Source organism: Choloepus didactylus, chromosome 14, assembly GCF_015220235.1.
Source record: "Choloepus didactylus isolate mChoDid1 chromosome 14, mChoDid1.pri, whole genome shotgun sequence".
Lineage (NCBI taxonomy): Eukaryota > Metazoa > Chordata > Mammalia > Pilosa > Megalonychidae > Choloepus > Choloepus didactylus.
In genome coordinates, this window is record NC_051320.1 from 40,967,166 (window position 1) to 40,986,301 (window position 19,136).

A 19,136-nucleotide genomic window follows, 5' to 3' on the forward strand; every position below is an offset into this window, starting at 1 on the left:
GGATTTGAGGGTGATGGTAGGGAGGAGTGAATGTTTTAGGTTTGAATGGAAAATGCTGATGGAGATGAAAGACCTTGGGGTTGGCAGTGTGATAGTGGCAGACACTCAACCTGTAAACCATTAAATAAGTGGTGAGTGTTTTAACAGAAACAACATGCTGTGACCTGGTAGAGGGTAAAGGGGTGCTTAGGAGAGACTTCTTTGAGATGTTACTTGAATTTAGACTGAATGACAAGACACCACCATGAGAAAATCTAGGGACAGCTTTCCAGAAAGCAGAAACAGCAAGTACAGAAGTGCTAAGGCAAGAATGAAGCTGGCATGTTCAAGAAGAGAAAGACATTGACCTATGGGATTGCAACGTAATAAGGGAAGAGTGTGAGTGGAGATGTCCTAGAGTTGCAGGTAGGGGCCACAACTTTGTGGGGCATTGTGAGCAGTCTGGGGTTTATCCCTGAAGTAGTGGGGAGAAGTCAATGGAGGGTTTTGAGTAAGGGAACGCTAGATATTTTATAACATATAGCTGAATACTGTGTGGAGAATAGGTTGTGGCCAGGCAAAGGCTGAAGCAAAGAGACAAATTTGAAAGTTATGGAAGTCATTGAAGTGAGAGAGGATGGTGATTTGCACTGTGGACTGGCAGAGATGAAAAGATGTGGACAGATGCATGATATGCTGGGAGGTAAAGTCATTGGGGCTTGCAATGGAAAGGATGTCATGAGTAAAGGAAAGACTCCTACGGTTTTGGCTGGAGCAACTGGGAGGATGGATGTGCCATTTACGGAGATGGGGAATTCCAAGGAGGAGCAGGTTGTAGGGGGGAATTAACTTTCTGTTTTGGACATGTTAAGTTTGAAATGCCTGTTAGGTTCGCATATAAATAGGCTGTTGGATATACAAAGCTGGAGTTTAAGAAATCAGGGCTAGAGAGGGAAGTATTGGGGAGTCACTTGCATTTGGTTTTAGGTTCAAAAGACCTTTGTACTAAACTACAGAAATGAATTCAAGGGGTTTATTAGTTTTCCCAGCTGCTTTTTAACCTAAATTCATGACTATCACCAGCAAGTTGTGTACCCTTAAAAAATAAAAAGAAGAAAAGGAAAAGAAAGGAAGGAAAAGCCATTTAAAACTGTAATATAAAAAATTTCCTTTTGGATATAATCTGATGATTTGAGACATTACAGGGAGAGGGTAAAGTGATACCAATCATGAAAATTTTTATCCCAAGAATTAAGCATCTACAAAAACTAGGCTACTAGTTTACTCCATGTTTGGAACATTATCTGATTACAGTTTACACAGAATGTATAAGTATGTTAAATATGTAGTTGATAGTAAAACTATTATTTCAACGTTGATGGTGGATTTAGGGCACAGGAAATGTATTTCAGGTATCACTGGTATACAGCTTAAAAATACTGAAGCTGAATAACATTATTATTTAGAAATTGTTTTTAAATAGGAAAATGCTATTTTTTTAATGCCACAATGACTTCTTGTGATTCAGCTCAAATCACTGCTGTTAATCAGGAAATGAAAGTTTGCTGTTTGTTTGTTTGCATTTTAATTCAAATACAAATGCTAATAAAAATGATATCAGTTCCTTTGAAGGTATTGCTGTCAGTCAGTTAAGCAAGATATGTGGGAAGAGGAGGACTTGCTATTTAAAAAAAAAAAAAAGATTTTTCTTGCTCTAGCTCCCCAATAGTTTTTTTTGTTTGTTTTGCTGTGTTTTAGCCAGCAGAAGGATGTACATGGATACATCTCTCTTTAGTTACAGGTTCATTTTCTGCTCAGTTGTTATGACTCTAAAGAAGTCATTTTGCTTCTTTCTATCTCTTTGGCATGTGTCATCTCTTACTAAATGAACTGATGCACGGGCACAGAGCCATTTAAAACAGTCTTCACGTCCTCTCCAGCTCCTCCCTTACTGAGGAGCATCATCTGTCTCAAGTGAGCCAAATACATTTTTGTTTCATCATCCAGTGCTGTCAGGTTCCTTTCCTCCCCCAGCTCTCTCACACCAGCTTAGAACATGACACCACAGGAATCCACCTTCGTATTTTCCATCTGATTATCCCACAACCTTTCTTGATATTTTTGTTGATGGTGCACCATTTTATAGTTTAGTGTTTATGATAATTCTAGCTAGAAATCCCACCCTTCCCCTTCATATATTAGTTTCTTGTCACATGTGGAATTGTCTTTAAAGGATGCAATAAAAATACATCTTTGAAAATACAAAATTCTCTCCATCAGTTAGCTAGAAGGGACAACAGGGGAATGAGGGCGTATATTAAATGTTTTCTTCTGGAGACCTTATCTGCAGGCAGCTTCTCATGTAGGTTCGGAAGACAGGGTTATCTGGCTGTCACCATTTACAGTCCTCATCAGATCTTTTGGGTGTGCCTTATTGTCCTTTGCTTGCATCTCAGGTTGTCCTTCCCTTAACCAGGATTGAAGACTCTCCTAACGTGGTTTTTTGCTTTATTGCTATTCTGCCGTCTTCCACCCTTGTTTGCGTGTTTGGGATACTGCATTGTTTACAATGGTAGGATATTTGGGGCACTTTTGTTTTTGCAGAAAGCTGCTTGCACAAGGTTCAGAGTGGTGAAGCAGTGAAGTCTGTTTTCTAGAGTCTCAGCTTCCCGCTTACTGCTCCTCCCCCCACTTCTTTCTCTTTTCTCCTCAGCAGCGTCAGCTGCCTCTCATTTTCTTCCACGGACATCCCAGACCCCAAAGCCTCTTTTTTGCCGTTAAAACCTGCTCTCTGATCTGAGTATATTCATTATAAATGTGTGAATGCTGTTTGAAATAGTAACCCTTAAGGAGAATTTGCATTTTCAAGCCTTAAAAAGTCTTAAACTACAGTGATAAACACCCAACTGGGCAGTTTCAGGAACAACGAGTCCTGTCCTTGGCAGCAAGATTGTCCTGGAAACTTGCTCCGTGGGTGATTGCCTTGACCACCTATTGTGAGCCAAAGCTTGGGACCTGATACAGGGCTGCTAAACTGCCACTGCCTCTCTGTGGAAGGCCCAGAGGGGCCCCAAGTTCCTAGGTAGCAGTGGTGGGAGATTGTTAGGGCTGGAGGGGCTCCACAGGATGTTCCAGGGCATTCTAAATGCCACTGAGTATGTATGTATGCCACTGAGTAGCTAAGTGACCAAGTTCCTTCACTTCTTGTACTTCAGTTTTTGGACAAAAGTAACTAGAAGGATTCTGTGATATATTGTATATGAGTATATAGCACCAGAACATCTATATACATGATTTATTTGCACTTATGGTTTTAAGGATTTTTTAAAAACTATTTGAATTATATTGTGTACCTCCCTTCCAGCTCCATGTTGTTCACTGGAATTCTGACAAATACCCCAGCTTTGTTGAGGCAGCTCATGAGCCAGATGGACTAGCTGTTGTGGGAGTATTTTTACAGGTAAGAATTCACTGATTTCATTTTAAATAATTTGTCAGCTATGTTGGATAAATAGTTTCAGTTATGGAATAGACTATCAGTCATTTTGTTAATAGCCAACTATTTCTGGGTTTAACTTTTTTCCTTTTGAAATGAATTTTAAAAATTTATGCATTAGTATATGGTTCATCTAAGAGCCCAGAAGTACCCTAGGAACATGGTCTTTTGATTCCTCTATTGTCCATTGATCATTTTTATATCAATAGTGGGAGTGACAATCAGAACATAAGAATAGCAATGGAAGTAACAGTTGAGACCCTGAGAGAAGAAAAACTTTATGCCAGGCTCTTCCTTATTACGCAATAGTTAGAGTTATAGGAAAGAGTAAAGTTCAAGCTCCTGATTCTTCAAGCACCAGTTTGACCACAATGGCTTGTTGTCTCAAACATACTTTTTTTTTTTTTTTTAAATAATTTTGTTGTATGTCCCTTTGTGTAATATTTCACCTGTGGTCAGACAAGTATTGTTATAAAACCTGTTGGCTGATTGGGCTGCTTAATTCCCACTGCAACCACATTCTTGTAGGGCCTGTACGTTTGCTGTGCCATATAATCTGTGTCTGATGTTGTAAGACATGGAGCTGGGACTGGGGAAGCATGGGATAGAGGTGGAGAGTGGCATGCAGCAGTCCCTTTTCTGGGGCTCCAAGTCGGGGTGGTGGCAGTGGAATCCAGGTGAGACAAAAGATTACAGTTTAATCCCCAAGTGTTTAAAACCATCAGTTCAATTTAGGACCCTGGCAATAATGAGGGGTACATATATTCTTCTGGTGAGTTCTGCTTAAGATGGTGTGTCCTCTTGATTTGGGACCTCAGATTGTCTTAGGCTGAAAGTGAAAGATATTTGGGTCTAATATTTTGACACTACCATAGCCAATTTGTATCTAATTCTGAAAGTCACATCTGCTTTAATACTGCAAGTATTATGTCAGAGGTTCCTAAGTAAGGTTTCTCTCAAGGTAACTATATCTTACATATTCAGAAAGCTGAAAAAATATGAAGCTTGTTCCTACGAGTTTTGGAACCAAACTGGTGGTTCAGCCAAGGAGCCCTGTGATATTATCTTGTTGTTCAGGTTATTCCAGCATGATAAGGCCAGCAGGTGAAATAGAGCTTGATTATAGAACAATCACTTTTTGTTCTGGGTTACCTCACCTTTTTAGAAAAATTATTTTTAGAAAGTGACTGAAATGGAGTGATTCAGACCACAATTTCTTTTGAAATTTCATGTTTTCAGATTGGTGAGCATAATTCACAACTGCAAAAGATTACTGACGTTTTGGATTCCATTAAAGAAAAGGTAAAATATTTGCTAATGACTAACGTATTTGTGTGACTGTTCTCTTCTTAATTCTCCTACATTTCTCTGAATGCTTAGACCTTAGACACAAGCAAGTTTGGAACATATTTGACCAATAGAGCAGAAATAATCTACTACCATTTTTCTTTTGAAAATTATGAAAGGGTCTTAAATTATTCAAAATAATCATTAATAAATCTATGTATGCTTTATTAGTTCCCGGTATTGGTATTGCAGAATAAGTCTTTAAATGTAAGACATTTTAAATAAAACATTTTAAACAAATCTTGTGCTTCTTAAATAAATCTAGATGATGTACTACTGATATTTTTAATGGGCAGATACTAAACAATTCCATATTATTTCGTTGGATGCATGTATTTCAAAGTTTGTGTAAAGCTATTCCATTGTAATTTGTGGGAATTCTCTTTTCTTGCCCAGGGTAAGCAAATGCGATTCACGAATTTTGACCCATTATCTCTACTTCCTCCGTCCTGGGACTACTGGACATATCCTGGTTCCCTCACAGTCCCACCTCTTCTTGAGAGTGTCACATGGATCATTTTAAAACAGCCTATAAATATCAGCTCTCAACAGGTATATCACCTTTTCCAGGTTGATCTTGACTCACTTAGGAAACTGGGATGAGTCTATTTCTTTCATTTTTAAACCCTGTGCTTAATTTCTGCCACGTTACGAAGCCTGTGATTTCCCTTCACTAGTCAGATGTGTGGTTGAACCAGATGAGATTGATGTCTTTTTATTATTTGATAGCTATGATTAGATGATTTCTTTCCCAGTTCTTAGATTTTGAAATTTAATGTGCATACAGACACTGATGAAAATGAAATGCCATTTTGAACACTATTATCACTTGCTTTTGTTTTCTTTTGTTTGGTCTGTAATATATCAAGGCTTGGATATAAATGGCAGAACCATGAGAGGGGCTCCTCTTGGAGAACCACACCCTCCTTTCTGGCCTCAGTCATTCTCCTCCCACAGATTTCACATTCAGAAAGCCAAAGAGAGAAGAGTGATAGGCACAGCGCCCTAAGAAACTTGTGTGCCTGAAACTCTACAGCATGAGAGTTTAAGATCTTTTGGCTTTTATTCACAAAAGCTTTGTGGGGCTGCACGAGGGACTTTTAAGCATATGTTCAAAGGCCTTGGGCTGGCCTCTTAAGACCTACGCTTTTCTAATGAAGACATTTACTCCCTCATTTTTCTGAACAAGGCTTATGAGCTCCTGCAGTAGCTAGCCAAGCAGACTGCTAGGCTCAAGATGTCTTCAATGCCTGCAAATTCTTGGCAGATTGGCCAAGCTGACCAACCTGATTGGGTTATCCCTTGTGTTCTGGGGGTGCCGTGCTTCTAGTAGGTTTTGTTTTAGTTCTTTTCTTTTCGGACTTAGGTGCTGCAGTATTTTAGTATGGCCGTCGTCTAGGACTGGCTGTTTATCTTTCCCCCAAATCAAAGACTAGAACAGGTTCAGCTATACCAAGATCATATCAGATAACATTTGCCCTTGGGGTGTTGAACACATCCAGCTTTCTGTTGGGTGTTTCTCAAAATCCTGTTGACCTTGTCTTTAGGATTAAGTCCAACTAACAATCGGGGAGCCTAGTTTTGAAAACATTTTATGGAAGTCTGGATAGAACTCCAGTGCTTGATGACATGACAACTCCTGTGAATTTCTTCTATCATCAATCAGTTGTGTTCTCTCATGAGAAAAATGACCTGTCACTCATCAGTGGCCCTATTAAGGGGGTTCCTTTTTCTCCTGTCTACATGCAAAACTTTACTTTTCAGTTCCTTTGTTAAATTTGAGCAGATTAACAGTAAGAATTAAATTATAACATCAAGGTCATTAATAATAAGAGCATCATGTTTTTCTCATCCTTTCAAACATTTCTGTGTTCTTTAAAGTTATTTGGAAAATAATGCTTCTTTCAATCCATTAGGGATTTGGAAGAGAATATACCAAAGTATGTAATTTAGTTCCTTAAAAAACATAAAGTTAACATTGTTAAAAATAACTTCCTGGAAGTTTAGGAATTGTAGCTATCTAGCTGTGGAATCACTGCTACATCTTATTTAAGGCTTAACTAATTAATAATAAGTATTAATGTGGTTTTTATGCAGTAGAATATATAAAATCATAGTTGCATTGTAGAGCTCTCCTGTGATTGATGTCACTGTGAAGCATTCACTTAAATCTGCTATAGTAAGAACACATTCAGATATTTTAATTTTTAAGCAGATTGAGATGGTTATTGGAGTAATCTCAATTATTATTATGTGATACAATGGTGATTTTGAGGGTTAGAGAATTAAGCAAAAAGATACTTTAAAAGTACAACTCCAGCCTGACCATGAAAAAAATATCAGAGAATTCCCAATTAAGGGGCCAGTATTCCTGGAAACTGTCAAAAATGAGGCAAGTCTGAGAAATTTTTGTCACAGCCAGAAGAACCTAAAAGATGTGATGACTAAATGGAATGCAGTATTCTGGATGGGATCCTGCAACAGAAAAAGATGGGTAAAAAACAAGGAAATCTGAATAAAGTAAGGCTTTAGCTGATGGTATGATGATAACATATTAATATTGGTTCATTAATATTGACAAATCTATCATATTAGCACAATATGTTAGTAACAGGGGAACCTGAGTATGGGGTATATGGGAACTCTCTGTGCTATATTCTAAGATGGTTCAAAAATTAAAGATTTATTTTTAAAAATCCCAAATATATGAGAGGATTGATAAAATTACTCAGTTACTTAGCTCTTAGCTCTTAACCTAACGTTAATAAAATGAAAATGTCTTTTGTATATACCACCAACTTAACGAGTTACTTTCCAAAAGTTAATTTTTCCAAAAGTTAAATTTTCCAAAAGTTAATTTTCCATCTTGCCAAGTCTCTTTTTGACCTGAAGGGCAAATTGGATGCTTTTCATTTTCTTGTTCTTGATTTGAGTCTTATTTTTCTTCTTCAGTGTCAAACACTCAATATCTTTGATTTAACTGCCATGCCAGTGAGCTGATATACTGTTTTTTGATACTTCTGGCAAAAGATTTGTCATTTTCTTTGGAAGATTGATTTTTTTTTTTTTTTGCCAAGTCTCTGAATGATCCTACATTATCTAAATTGGCTTGTTCAACTGCTGAAATTCTGCATGCAAAATAATTGGCTTTTAGTCTCCTCTCTGTCTTTTTTAAAGTTCTTTTTTTATTATGGTATTATTTGTTTACAATAAAATTCATGAAGTTTAAGTGTACAGTTGATTTTGGTAACTGCATACATCTATGCAACAACCATCGCCTTGGCTGAACAAGTTTTCTTCTTCATCATGGCTCCAGGCAACCACTGACATGCTGTCACTAGAATATTACATTTTCTAGAATTTCATTTAAATGGAGTCAGACAGACATAGACTTTGTAGTTGACTTCTTTTGCATAGCATAAGTTTTTTGAGATTCATCCGTTTTGTTTATTTTTGTTGTTGAATAATATTTCATGGTATGAATGGTATGGATATACAATAATTTTTAAAATCAATTCACTAATTGATAGACTTTTTGGTTATTATGAACAGTAGCTATTCATATCTGAGTATTAGGAATAATTGACATATACACTTTTGTGTGGACACATATTTTTGTATATCTTGAGTAAATACCTAGGAGTGGAATTGCTGGGTCATGTGGTAAATGCATGTTTAATTTTTTAAGATACTGCCATATTATTTTCTAAAGTGGCTGCACCATTTTGCATTCGCACTAGCAATGTACGAGATTTCTATTTGCTCCACACCCTTGCTTGCACGTGGTATTGTCAGTCTTTTCAACTTTAGCCATATGTGAGTGTGTAGTGGTATCTCATTGTGATCTTAATTTGCATTCCTTTGAAGACTAGTGATGGAGAGCATCTTTTCATATGCTTATCACCCATGCTTGTTTCTACTTTAGTGAAGTATTTCCTCAAATCTTTTGCCCATTTTAAAATTGGATTTTTTTTTTATATGGTTTTTTTACATGCAGGGGTCTGAATGAAAGCCTTTTGTTGGATAAGTGTTCTGCAAAAGTTATCTCGCAGTGTATGGCTTGTCTTTTTGCTTTTGAAACTATGTCTTTCAAAAGCCAAAGTTCTTAATGTTGTTGAAGTCCATTTTATCAATTTATCTTTTATAGTTTGTGCTTTGGTGTCCTGTTTAAGAATTTTCTCTAACTATGTGCTACAAAAATTTTCTCTTACTTTAAGTAATAGTTTTAGCTCCTACATTTAAGTCTTTGACTGTTTGGGGGTTAATTTTTGTGTATGGTATGTCCCATTCTCTCCTTTCCTTCTGATATTCCAGTAACATATGCATTTGAACTTTTAGTATCATCTGCTGATCCCTGGGGCTCTATTTTATTTTTAACTCTTTTTTCCCTCTCTGTTCTTCACCTTAGATAATTTCTGTTGATCTGTATTCAAGCTGATTTGCCCTTTCCTCTGTCATGCCAATTTGGCTAAGTCCATCCAGTGTACTTTGGAACCAATTTCCATGTGGTTCTCTTTTTTAATTGTTCTTAGTTCTCCTCTGAGACTTCATGTTACTTTGCTGAGATTTCTAATGCCTTGAAATGATGCTTTGTTTAACATGGTAAAATAGTTACAATAGCCATTTTATAATCCTTATTAGTTGCAACTTCTGGTTCACCTAGGGTCAGACTCTGTTGGTTTCCTTTTCTTTGCGAATGTGCTCCATTTTCTTGGTACTTCTTACATTGGGTAATTTTTATTGTATCTTAGATATATGAACATTAAGTTGTGGAGATTCTGGATCCTGTTATTTTTCTTCTGATAAGTATTGTTTCCTTTGTTTTAACAGGCAATTTTTCTTGGCTGGGTTTGAACTCAAATTCTGGTTTTTGTGCAGCAGCTCTGGTCTCAGTTCAGCAAGTCTTCTTGGAGACCATTCCACACGTGTGTGGTTCAATGGGTCAGTCAACGATGTGGGTAGAGTTTGGGAATCCCTTCTTTGGCTCTTTCCAATGCAGGATTTTCCCACTCTCTTCAGTGTTCAGTTTCCTGGCCCACTTTTCAGAAGATTGTGAGTTTTTCTGGGTGCACCCCATTGCAGCTGTGTGCCGTTTGCAGACTGTGCTCAGCTCCTGACTAAACGCTGGGAGACTCACTTATAGAGCGCCCTTCTCTCTTCCCAGTGAGCACGATCTCCACACCAGGGGCTTCCTGCTACTGTTCACTCGCCAGGCCCTTCAGTAGTTGTTTTTTTTTAAATTGTATCTGTATTCTGTAGTTGTTTTCTACAGGGAGGATGTAGGGAGTGTGTAAGTTCATCATATCTGGAAGCAAAAATCCTTATGTCCTTTCTTAATAGTAAAACTTCATATTTTATAATTAATGATGATTTAAGAATGTTTTCCTTTACTTCTGCATCTCTAGACTATATATTAGATGAGGAGAGAATTCCTTTGTTTCAACTTAGTATATATAGCTCTATTCTAGATATACTGTAGATATTTAATTCTAGAATTACTTACTAATTGCCAGTTTTTGTAAGGCTGTATACAACATTATGTAAGATACCAGCATGTGTGAAAAAAATGAGCCTTGTCTTGAAGGAGTGTAATCTAATGGAGAGGATAAAATAAATACACAAATAGCCTGAAAACAGTGGGTGGTCCTTGGTCCTATAAGAGAAACACAAAGATTAATGGGAGTTCAGAAGAGGAAAGACCAATTTTCATTGGAGGAATCAGGAAAGACTTCCTGAAAGAGCTGGCATTTGGGATGGACCTTTAAGGTTAAAAGTTGGCAAGTAATGGAAGATTGTAAAAGAAAGGAGAAGGGGGAATTACAAAAAGAAGTAACAGTGTAAGTAAAGGCAAGAATATAAGGAACTGCAGGAAATATGTGGGCAACTTTGATTGTACCTCTGGTTTTCAAACTAGTGTATATAAGAATCATCTGAGAAAGCTTATCAAAATGTGGACCCATGGGACTTATCAGAAATTCTGATTCAGAAGGTCTGGGGCAGGGTCCAGAAATATGCATTTTTAAGAAGCGCCCCAAGGACTTTTCATGCAGATGGTCTGGGACCACCTTTCTAGAACTTGGGTAAGAGTGGGGTCTGTGTGTGGAGGTGAAAGGAGACTAGTCTAAAAAGGTTAGTTGGGACTGTGTGGTTAAGAGGCTTGGAAGCCATGCTAAGAAATATGTTTTGGGTGCCTAGTGAAATGTTAGAGATGTTATATATTTTAGAGAGATATTCTGAAGCACTTACACCTTAAATACTTTAAAATAACCGAATGTGATGCAGGGTGGGAAGAGGAGAGAACAAATGGATGAGAGTATGGATGACATAAAATTGGTCATGAGTTGATGATTGTTGAAGCTGGGTGATGGATTCATAGGGTGTTTTTTTGTTTTTTTTGTGTTTTTTTTTTGTAACACTCCTGTTTCTACTTTTGTGTATGTTTGAAAGTTTCCATAATAAAAAAATAAATAAAAATAAATTAGGAGAAAATGACAAAAAGAAAAAGAAAAAAGTTGGAGATGTAAGATAGTATTGTAATTAGTACATGACTTATTTGCTGGCTTATTCATTGAAGCTTCCTTTCCATCTCTCAGGTTCCTCATCTATAAAATGAGGATAACAGTATGGGGGGATTAAATCAGATAATATAATGTAAACTTACAAACTTTGCACAGTACCTGGGCATAGTGTTCAGCGAGAAAGACTTTATTTTTATTATTGCTCAACTTTGGCAGGCAGTGAAGTGCTATTAAAGACTTTTGAGCAGGGGAATGACAATCAAAGCTGTTTATAGAAACATTAAAAAAGAATATTTCATCTTACTAGGGTTACTTCACAAGGAAATTAAATTTTCAAAATTTGAGCCAAGGAAAACAGCAAAACAGGTTATACCTACCTCAGACTCCAGGCTGCACTGGGGAGCCTCCTGGCAGGGACGATGTAGATGCTGAATCTGGCTTAGTGACAGAGTAGAAGGTTTTCTGCCTGAACTAAGCCTGGGGCTGGGCAAGGGGATGAAACTGGTAGCTGCCAGCCATGGATGTGCATTAAGAGTCCAGTGCAATGGCAGAGGACACTGGAGCCAAGAGAAGCAAATCTGAACTGGGGCTGGCTGATGTGGGGTCCTATTGGCTGGGCTAAGTGATTGAAAGACCCAGAGCCAAAAAGGGAAGGAGTTTGGTAAAATATTGAGACAGGTTTAGAGATTCTTTCCAAAATGGGCAGTCTGCTCAGAGAATGAACTAGAATAATATCTAGTTCTAGATAGATGAGGCTAAGGTGTTACAGAGATAGGAAGCCATCTTCAACTTCCAGAGCAGACCAAAACAAGTGGGGAAAATGAAGCCAAGATCTTCAGAGGAATCAGCAGTATCAAGAGGAAGGCAAGTTGCCAGTTCCCTGACTAGGACTCAGCATTCCTGACAGCCCTACTTAGAATGGCCGCTCCAGAAGAACCGGAGAAAAAGATTCAATAGCACATCACCATCTGCAGAAGGGTGGGTGTCTTCAATGTGGGGTCAGAGGTTCCTTTTTATTAGCCTCTGCTACTTGACTTGACCAGAGAATCTCTTGAGTCTCTTGAGTTTTAGCTATAATGATCTGGTCTAATTTTAGGAATCCCCTGAAATGTGAGTACAGTGGTACCTCAGTACTCTACTGCTTGGAAACTCGTCGAATTTGATACTCAACACATTTTGGCATGAAAGTTTTGTCCTGGTACTCATCATTTGGTTGGTACTCGACACGCAAGCATCAGTAGCCTGGTGACTCGCTACGCTTTCCAGCTGAAACAAAGGGTCAGGCGTTAGTCACACATCAGCTCTCGCCCTGTGCACATCTCCTTGTGGTCTTATCTTAGCTTCTTTGGTCATTTTGTGTATTTTTGCACTTTTTTTTTCTCATCATGTGTCCTAAGAAAATGAGCAGTAATAGCACTGAGCAGAAAAGAAAATTACCTCACACCACCATTGAGCAAAAAATAAAGGAAACAATAGGCAAATATGAGAGCAGAATTCACATTACTGATCTTGCTAGGGAATATGGTATGTCTAGAACAACGGTCTCCACCATCATTAAGAATAAAGAAGTGAAGAAAAGGCTGATGTTCAGTCAGTGGAAGAATATCATGAAGAGCTCAGCCCTGAGGAGCTGCAGGAACTACAGAAAGAGCAGCAGCAAGAGGTGGCTGAAAAAATTTCTTCAGGTGGGGAGGAGATAAGGGAGGATGTCCCCAGTTCCTTTGTAAGAGAAATGTGTGCAAAATGGGCAGAATTTCAAAACTTTGTGGAGAAGTACCATCCAGACAAAGCTCTGATGACAAGCAGAAATGTGTATTTATTGCATGACCAAAGAATTCCACATTTTCAAGGAATTCTGAAAAGAAGACAGAAGCAGTCCTCCTTGGATAAATTTTTAGTGAAGGTGACAAAGAGTGTGTCAGAGCCTGTGGTGCAAGTTGTAAAAAGGCAGAGAAGAGAAAGAACACAGCAGTGCAAGTGCCCGATGTTCTACCAGAGGGGAACTCTCCTTCCAAGCATCACTCCATGTAACCTCTCCTCCTCACCACTCTGCACCCACCATCCCAATAGGCCATGGACTCCTCTCAGTACAGGTAAAGTGAAGTTTTATTTTATCTAAGTATCTATTAATTTAATGATTTATTTATCATGTAAAGTAATGATATACAAGGATATCTTTTTACATTTTGCCTTAAAAATGTCATTGTCTTTGGTTTGGGAACACATTAAATTTATTTACATTATTCCTTATGGGAAAAATTTGTTTGATAGTTGTCATTTTTGGTACTCATAGCGTGCGCCTTCTGGAACCAATTAACAATGAGTATCAAGGTACCACTGTAGTACTAAATTCTAAGTCTTTGCCTCGTCTTCACATATCTTTACCCTTTAAAAGACACCTCAAAATATCACTTGTGGAAATACATGGCTGTATGTGATGGCTGATCTTGTCTCCATCAAGTGCGGTTATAAACTGTTGTCTGTTTATGTGAAGGGCCTCTCTCACTTCTGCCGCCCATGCTGGGTAGTACAATACAAGAAACATTTTAGGCCTCAGGTAAATGGTGATGATGATGATGGAAACCTAACTGATGTGTCCTAGTTTAAATTTGCTCAACTCTGAGATTAGGTGACTGGCCAATTTTAGAGAATGGCAACTCCAAATAATTTCATAATTTGTCCTCAACAAAACAAAACAAAAAAACAAACACCAAACTTGTGTATCGATTGGCAAAATAATTTTGGTGAACATTTTCGAGGAGGTAGAATTATTTAGGTAATTTACATTTTATTACTGTAGATCTGTGCTGAATCTTAATAAATAATGTTAAACCCCCAAAGGAATTGTAAAATAATTTATAAATTTTTTTGTAAAAGAAAACTTCACTGCAATTAAAAAGAGTATATAGATTTATATTTATCTATGTGCAAAGATGTCTAGGATATGTAGAACGTGGTCTCAAAACAGCATGTATGGTTGAGCCTATTTTTGTAAAAAACATGTAAAAAGTATATGTGTGTATGTGTGTGTTTTTATCCAGAAGAGTATATTGCATTAACAGTGGTTATATCTGGGAGGTTAGGATTATTAGTAATTTTTATTTTTTTCTTTATGCATGGCATGAAGTTTGTAATCATTTTTTAATAAGAAAACTAAGCTCTTTTGGTGAGAAATGTACTCTATACCACTTAAACTGTATTAAATATTATCAAAGGTTGAAGGACCCTAGGTTTTTCCCACAGTTAGTTGTTTACAAGGCACAAGTGAGGAGAGCAAAGTTAAAGGAAATTGTGCTTAAAACAAAGGACCAGGATTCTATGGGATGAACAGCAGATGGTTCCCACAAAAACTGGGGCCATGACATGTTGGTTCATAAACTATACTGGGGCCATGATGTATGGGAGTGCTTGTAAGTGTAAGTATAATTCAAAGAGCTGGAAGGCATCTACCAAGGTAATCTAATCTAATGCTTCACCTTATAGATGAGGAAACTGAGGATCAGAGAGAATAAATGATTTGCCCAAGGTTGCACAGCTGACTAGTAGCAGAGCTGGGACCAGGACCTAGTTCTGAAAGCCAGTGCAGTGCCATTGTCCCATTTCACATTTTTGGTGACATTCTCTGGTTCTGAGATATTTACTCTTTAAACCACATTCTACATGTTGTTTCCTCTTATTATTTTGATCTTTGAATAAATAGTGCTTATAGCTGTAATATTATTACTACTATATAATAATAATAAATAATATCAGTATTTAGCTTGAATCCACCTACTTTTTTTCCATTTATGGAATAGTTATTAAGCACCTATTATGTATCAGGTACAATTAGAAATAAAATTAGATTTTTATCATTAGAAAAAAAAGTCCTCAGATTTCAATCTATTTTCCACTCCAGGGCTCAAATCCTGGGTACTTCAGGAAGAACACCCTAAAAATGTCAGGTGTATTTTGTGCAAATACTAATAATAGAATCATTTGTAATAGTGATGAAATATTAACCCTTAAAAAATCCAGCTTTAGCCCAATACTTAAGTAAATTACAGGTTATTCACTTATCAAAATATTTTTCATAGTTAATATGTAATAACAATAGAAATGCTGGGGATGGAAATCAGCCACCTACTTAATTTTTGAACCCATCGATATTTGTATAGTGGTGAGACTTTAGCAAAAGAGCTACTTTATTATGACCTATAACTTAAAAATTTTCATTGCAATATTTGTAGTTCCTGATAAAGGTTGTATGTTTCTTCACTCTCTATGCAAGGCAATTCATTAATGTTGGCATGACTTGTCTATTCTGAAACCTCTCTTGTTTTCAACAGCTGGCCAAGTTCCGCAGCCTCCTGTGTACAGCCGAGGGTGAGGCAGCAGCTTTTTTGTTGAGCAATCACCGGCCACCACAGCCTCTGAAGGGCCGCAAAGTGAGAGCCTCTTTCTGTTAAAGGCTGTCGTCAGTGGACCACTGCAAACACGCGTGCAGAGAAGCACCAAAAAGAAACTAAAAGACAAAACTCTCTACTAATTCTTTCCTAGAACCTTGATTTTTGGATACCTTTTTGCTATCAGCTTCAACATCATGAAGAAAACCAGATCTCTTTAATCAAACTAACTGAACTCATCTGTCTCTGATTTGCACTCATAGGTATTCAAGTAATATGCATTGTTCGACATCAAAACCCATGAAATACCTCTACTCAAACTGTGTGAAAACATGCCAGGCATTGCAAGCCTCAGCATGAATTAAAAATTTTACCATGCCAAAGAGGCCAAACCAGTCATGCCTTCCAGTGATATTTGACTAAAAATTTAATTTTATTTCCCAAATTTTAGAAATGTGATACTCTTTTCTAAACAATTGATTCTGCTTAATGTTTTGGTACTATTCTGAGTCATAAAAAGTAGATAATATTTCATTTTGAAGTGATTTTTTGGGTATTATTGTATTTCTGATTTGAATTGTATGATGCCTTAATAATAAGAACAATTTGAGAATCAGAGGGCTGTGAGGGGTGGGATACAGCTATTTAATGGGTCTCCTCCACAGTTCCCAGATAAACTATACAATGTATGTTGAGGTATTCCTCAGGATGGATATAAATGGCTGTGTACACTTTAACAAGTGATACCGTGTATTCTATTTCTTTAATAGGTTAATGATGAAATGTTTGATAATTGACAATATGCAGGCTATCAGATGACACGGGCCCAGCCCAGGGAGAGCTGTCCTCGGGCCTGATGCCTGGGTTACCTGCCTCTGTTTTCGCAGCAGAGCAGGAAGAAATCCCGTAGAGGTCATTGTTCTGCCAATTGGTGGGAAACATTATTTGAATCTCATATAAATGCACAATTAGAACATAAACCCTTCCACCCATCCTGACATCAGAGCCTGTCTCCCCTTTCACACTTGTCCCTCAGTCTCTTAAGTAATTTTAAATGATAAAGCCAGATAGTCATTTTAACCTATTACCTCTTTATATATAATATTTTTGTTTCTTTTAGGTGAAAGAGGATAGGATGGGGAGTCCTTTTGCCCCTTCTGGTATAAATGAGTGACACTAAGCACTGACTTAATTTCCCATTAGCCGCATTTAAGACTTGAATACATGCTATACCTCTGGTGATTTGCTTCAGACAGTTCTCCTCCTCTGGATGTAGATTTTAATAACTGAAATTATTCTGTAATATTTTCTGGGGAGAATAACTGAGTATCAGTAAATTGTGTAATAATGATAAATACTGTTGCATAACGTGCTTTTGGGGAGTAAAGCTGCTTATCTTGGTCATTTTTGCTTTCCTCTCACAGGGACTAGTCTGAGGACTTGCAGGTAAATATTTGATGAATTGAATATTTTTGTTTAATTTTATTTGATGTCTTTGATAATTTTCTCTCTGCTTGAGATCAGATACACTGTAGGTTAGTACGAAAAGTAAAATGTAGGTTGTCATCTCTTGAAAATAGTTTCTTTTTAAAGGAATACTTATTAAACTCAACTTGTATAACCAGAAGCTCTAAGGGTTTTAAAAATATCAATTTTGAGTAGAAAGATGTTTCTTTAGTTTGAAAAGACATGTTGTGAGGTATCTTAGAGAAAGAACCCTGTTCTCTTGGCAAATGTAAATTGCTATAGCTGGAGGGGCGTGTAAAATGGTAATTTTAATTACCATGTATGTGAGTTGCCACTTTGTAACCTATGGTTTGGCTACAGTATTGGATCTGTTCTATACTACAAATTGCACATTAGTAGACTGAAAAAGTTGACACAGAACTGATTTCCTTTAAAATTGTCTGCTAATTTATGTATCTTTTAGAGACAAAAAGATTGTGTTAAAATTGTTGTATTGTCTCTCTTTTAAAAAATTAAAGGGTTGTAAATACTTGTATGGCTCTCTTTTGCTTCCCACAATGTATATTTGATTTAGGTTTGTTAAGCTTTTTGCATTTTAATTTAAATTGGATTCAAACATAATAAAGAATAGCATTGGGTCCTTGTATATGCAACACAAGAGTGAGATTACATTTTTACACCTTTTATTTTGAAAAAATTCTGAAAAATCTCAGAAAAAATTGCGAGAAGAGTAAAAATAACATTTTAAAAAATTGTTTGAGAATTAGATACCAACCTCATGCTCCATCATCTCACAAACTTCAGTGTGTATTTCCTATTCTAAGCTAGGACATTTTCCTATGTAACCTTATAAAGCAACCAAAACAACCATGAGATTAACATTGCTTTATTATTACCATTTAATTCAGTTGAGAATACTTTGTTCATTTAGTTCCGTCTGGAACAGTTCCTCAGGCTTTCCTTGATTTTCATGATCTTGACACTTTTGAAGATTACAGTTGTTTTAAAGAACATCCCTCAGTTTGGGTTTACTTGACGTGTCCTTGTGATTTGATTCATATTATGCATCATTGGCAGGAATATCACAGAAGTGATGTGTTCTTCTCATTGCACCCTATCAGGCACCCAATTTTGAGTGTATTCACTTTTATCACTTGATTAAGATGGTGTCTTCATGGCGTCTCCATTTTAAAGTTACTCTTTTTCCTTTATAATTAATAAGTACTTTAATTATACTTTGCAGATACTTTGAGACTATGTAAATATCCTGTTAGTCATTTAAATATTCAATTTATTTATTTATCTATTTCCAGTCTGGATTTATAGACTGCTATTTTATTCAATAGGTCATAATCTGTTATAACCATTATTTATTTTGATCCTCAAATTTTCCTTGATTTGCCAATAGGAACCCCTTCAAGCTAGCTTCTATGTCCTCTTGACAGGTCTCCATTTCCTTATTTCCCAGCAGCTATAAGATGTTTCTGGCTCTTCATGCACTTCCCTTTCCCCAGCTCTGAAATCAACCATTTCTTTAAGGAGCTCTGGTTTCTTTTAGTGGAGAATGACATTAAGAAGCCAAGGTCCGGACTCTAGGTATGTTTGTTGTTATGAGTGTGTTGCTACTCCTAGGCTGTCTCAGTGGACAGAGGTAGGAATGTATGTACACATGCACACACACACAAACATATATGTGTATATACATATTTGTTATCCATATATTATATTCAAAAATCATTTCACACTGATATCTCCAATTTCAATCCAACACTACAGGGTTCATTCTGATTTCCCCCATTTCATATTTGTAACTCTCTTCTCCAACAGTGAGAAGCCTGGTTCCCCATTATCCTCAGTTTATTTACTTAAATTTGGCCAATTCTTACCACAGCTGGCTTCTAACACTACCCTGCATGGGTGTCCGCCTCTCCAACTTGTGCTTTG

The 19,136-nt window shown here is 37.0% G+C and overlaps 1 protein-coding gene across 3 annotated transcripts in view; it reads left to right on the forward strand.

Annotated features, from left to right (window-relative positions):
* Window positions 1-17,742, forward strand: part of CA13 (carbonic anhydrase 13) — a 55,592-nt gene extending 37,850 nt beyond the window's left edge. For all 3 annotated transcript variants that reach the window (XM_037803069.1, XM_037803070.1, XM_037803071.1), the window contains 4 exons: window positions 3,344-3,439; window positions 4,715-4,777; window positions 5,219-5,374; window positions 15,669-17,742. In XM_037803069.1, coding sequence (XP_037658997.1) covers window positions 3,344-3,439; window positions 4,715-4,777; window positions 5,219-5,374; window positions 15,669-15,788 — 435 coding nt within the window. In that variant the 3' untranslated portion in view covers window positions 15,789-17,742. The remainder of the gene's footprint in view (window positions 1-3,343; window positions 3,440-4,714; window positions 4,778-5,218; window positions 5,375-15,668) is intronic.
* Window positions 17,743-19,136: the final 1,394 nt, after the last annotated feature.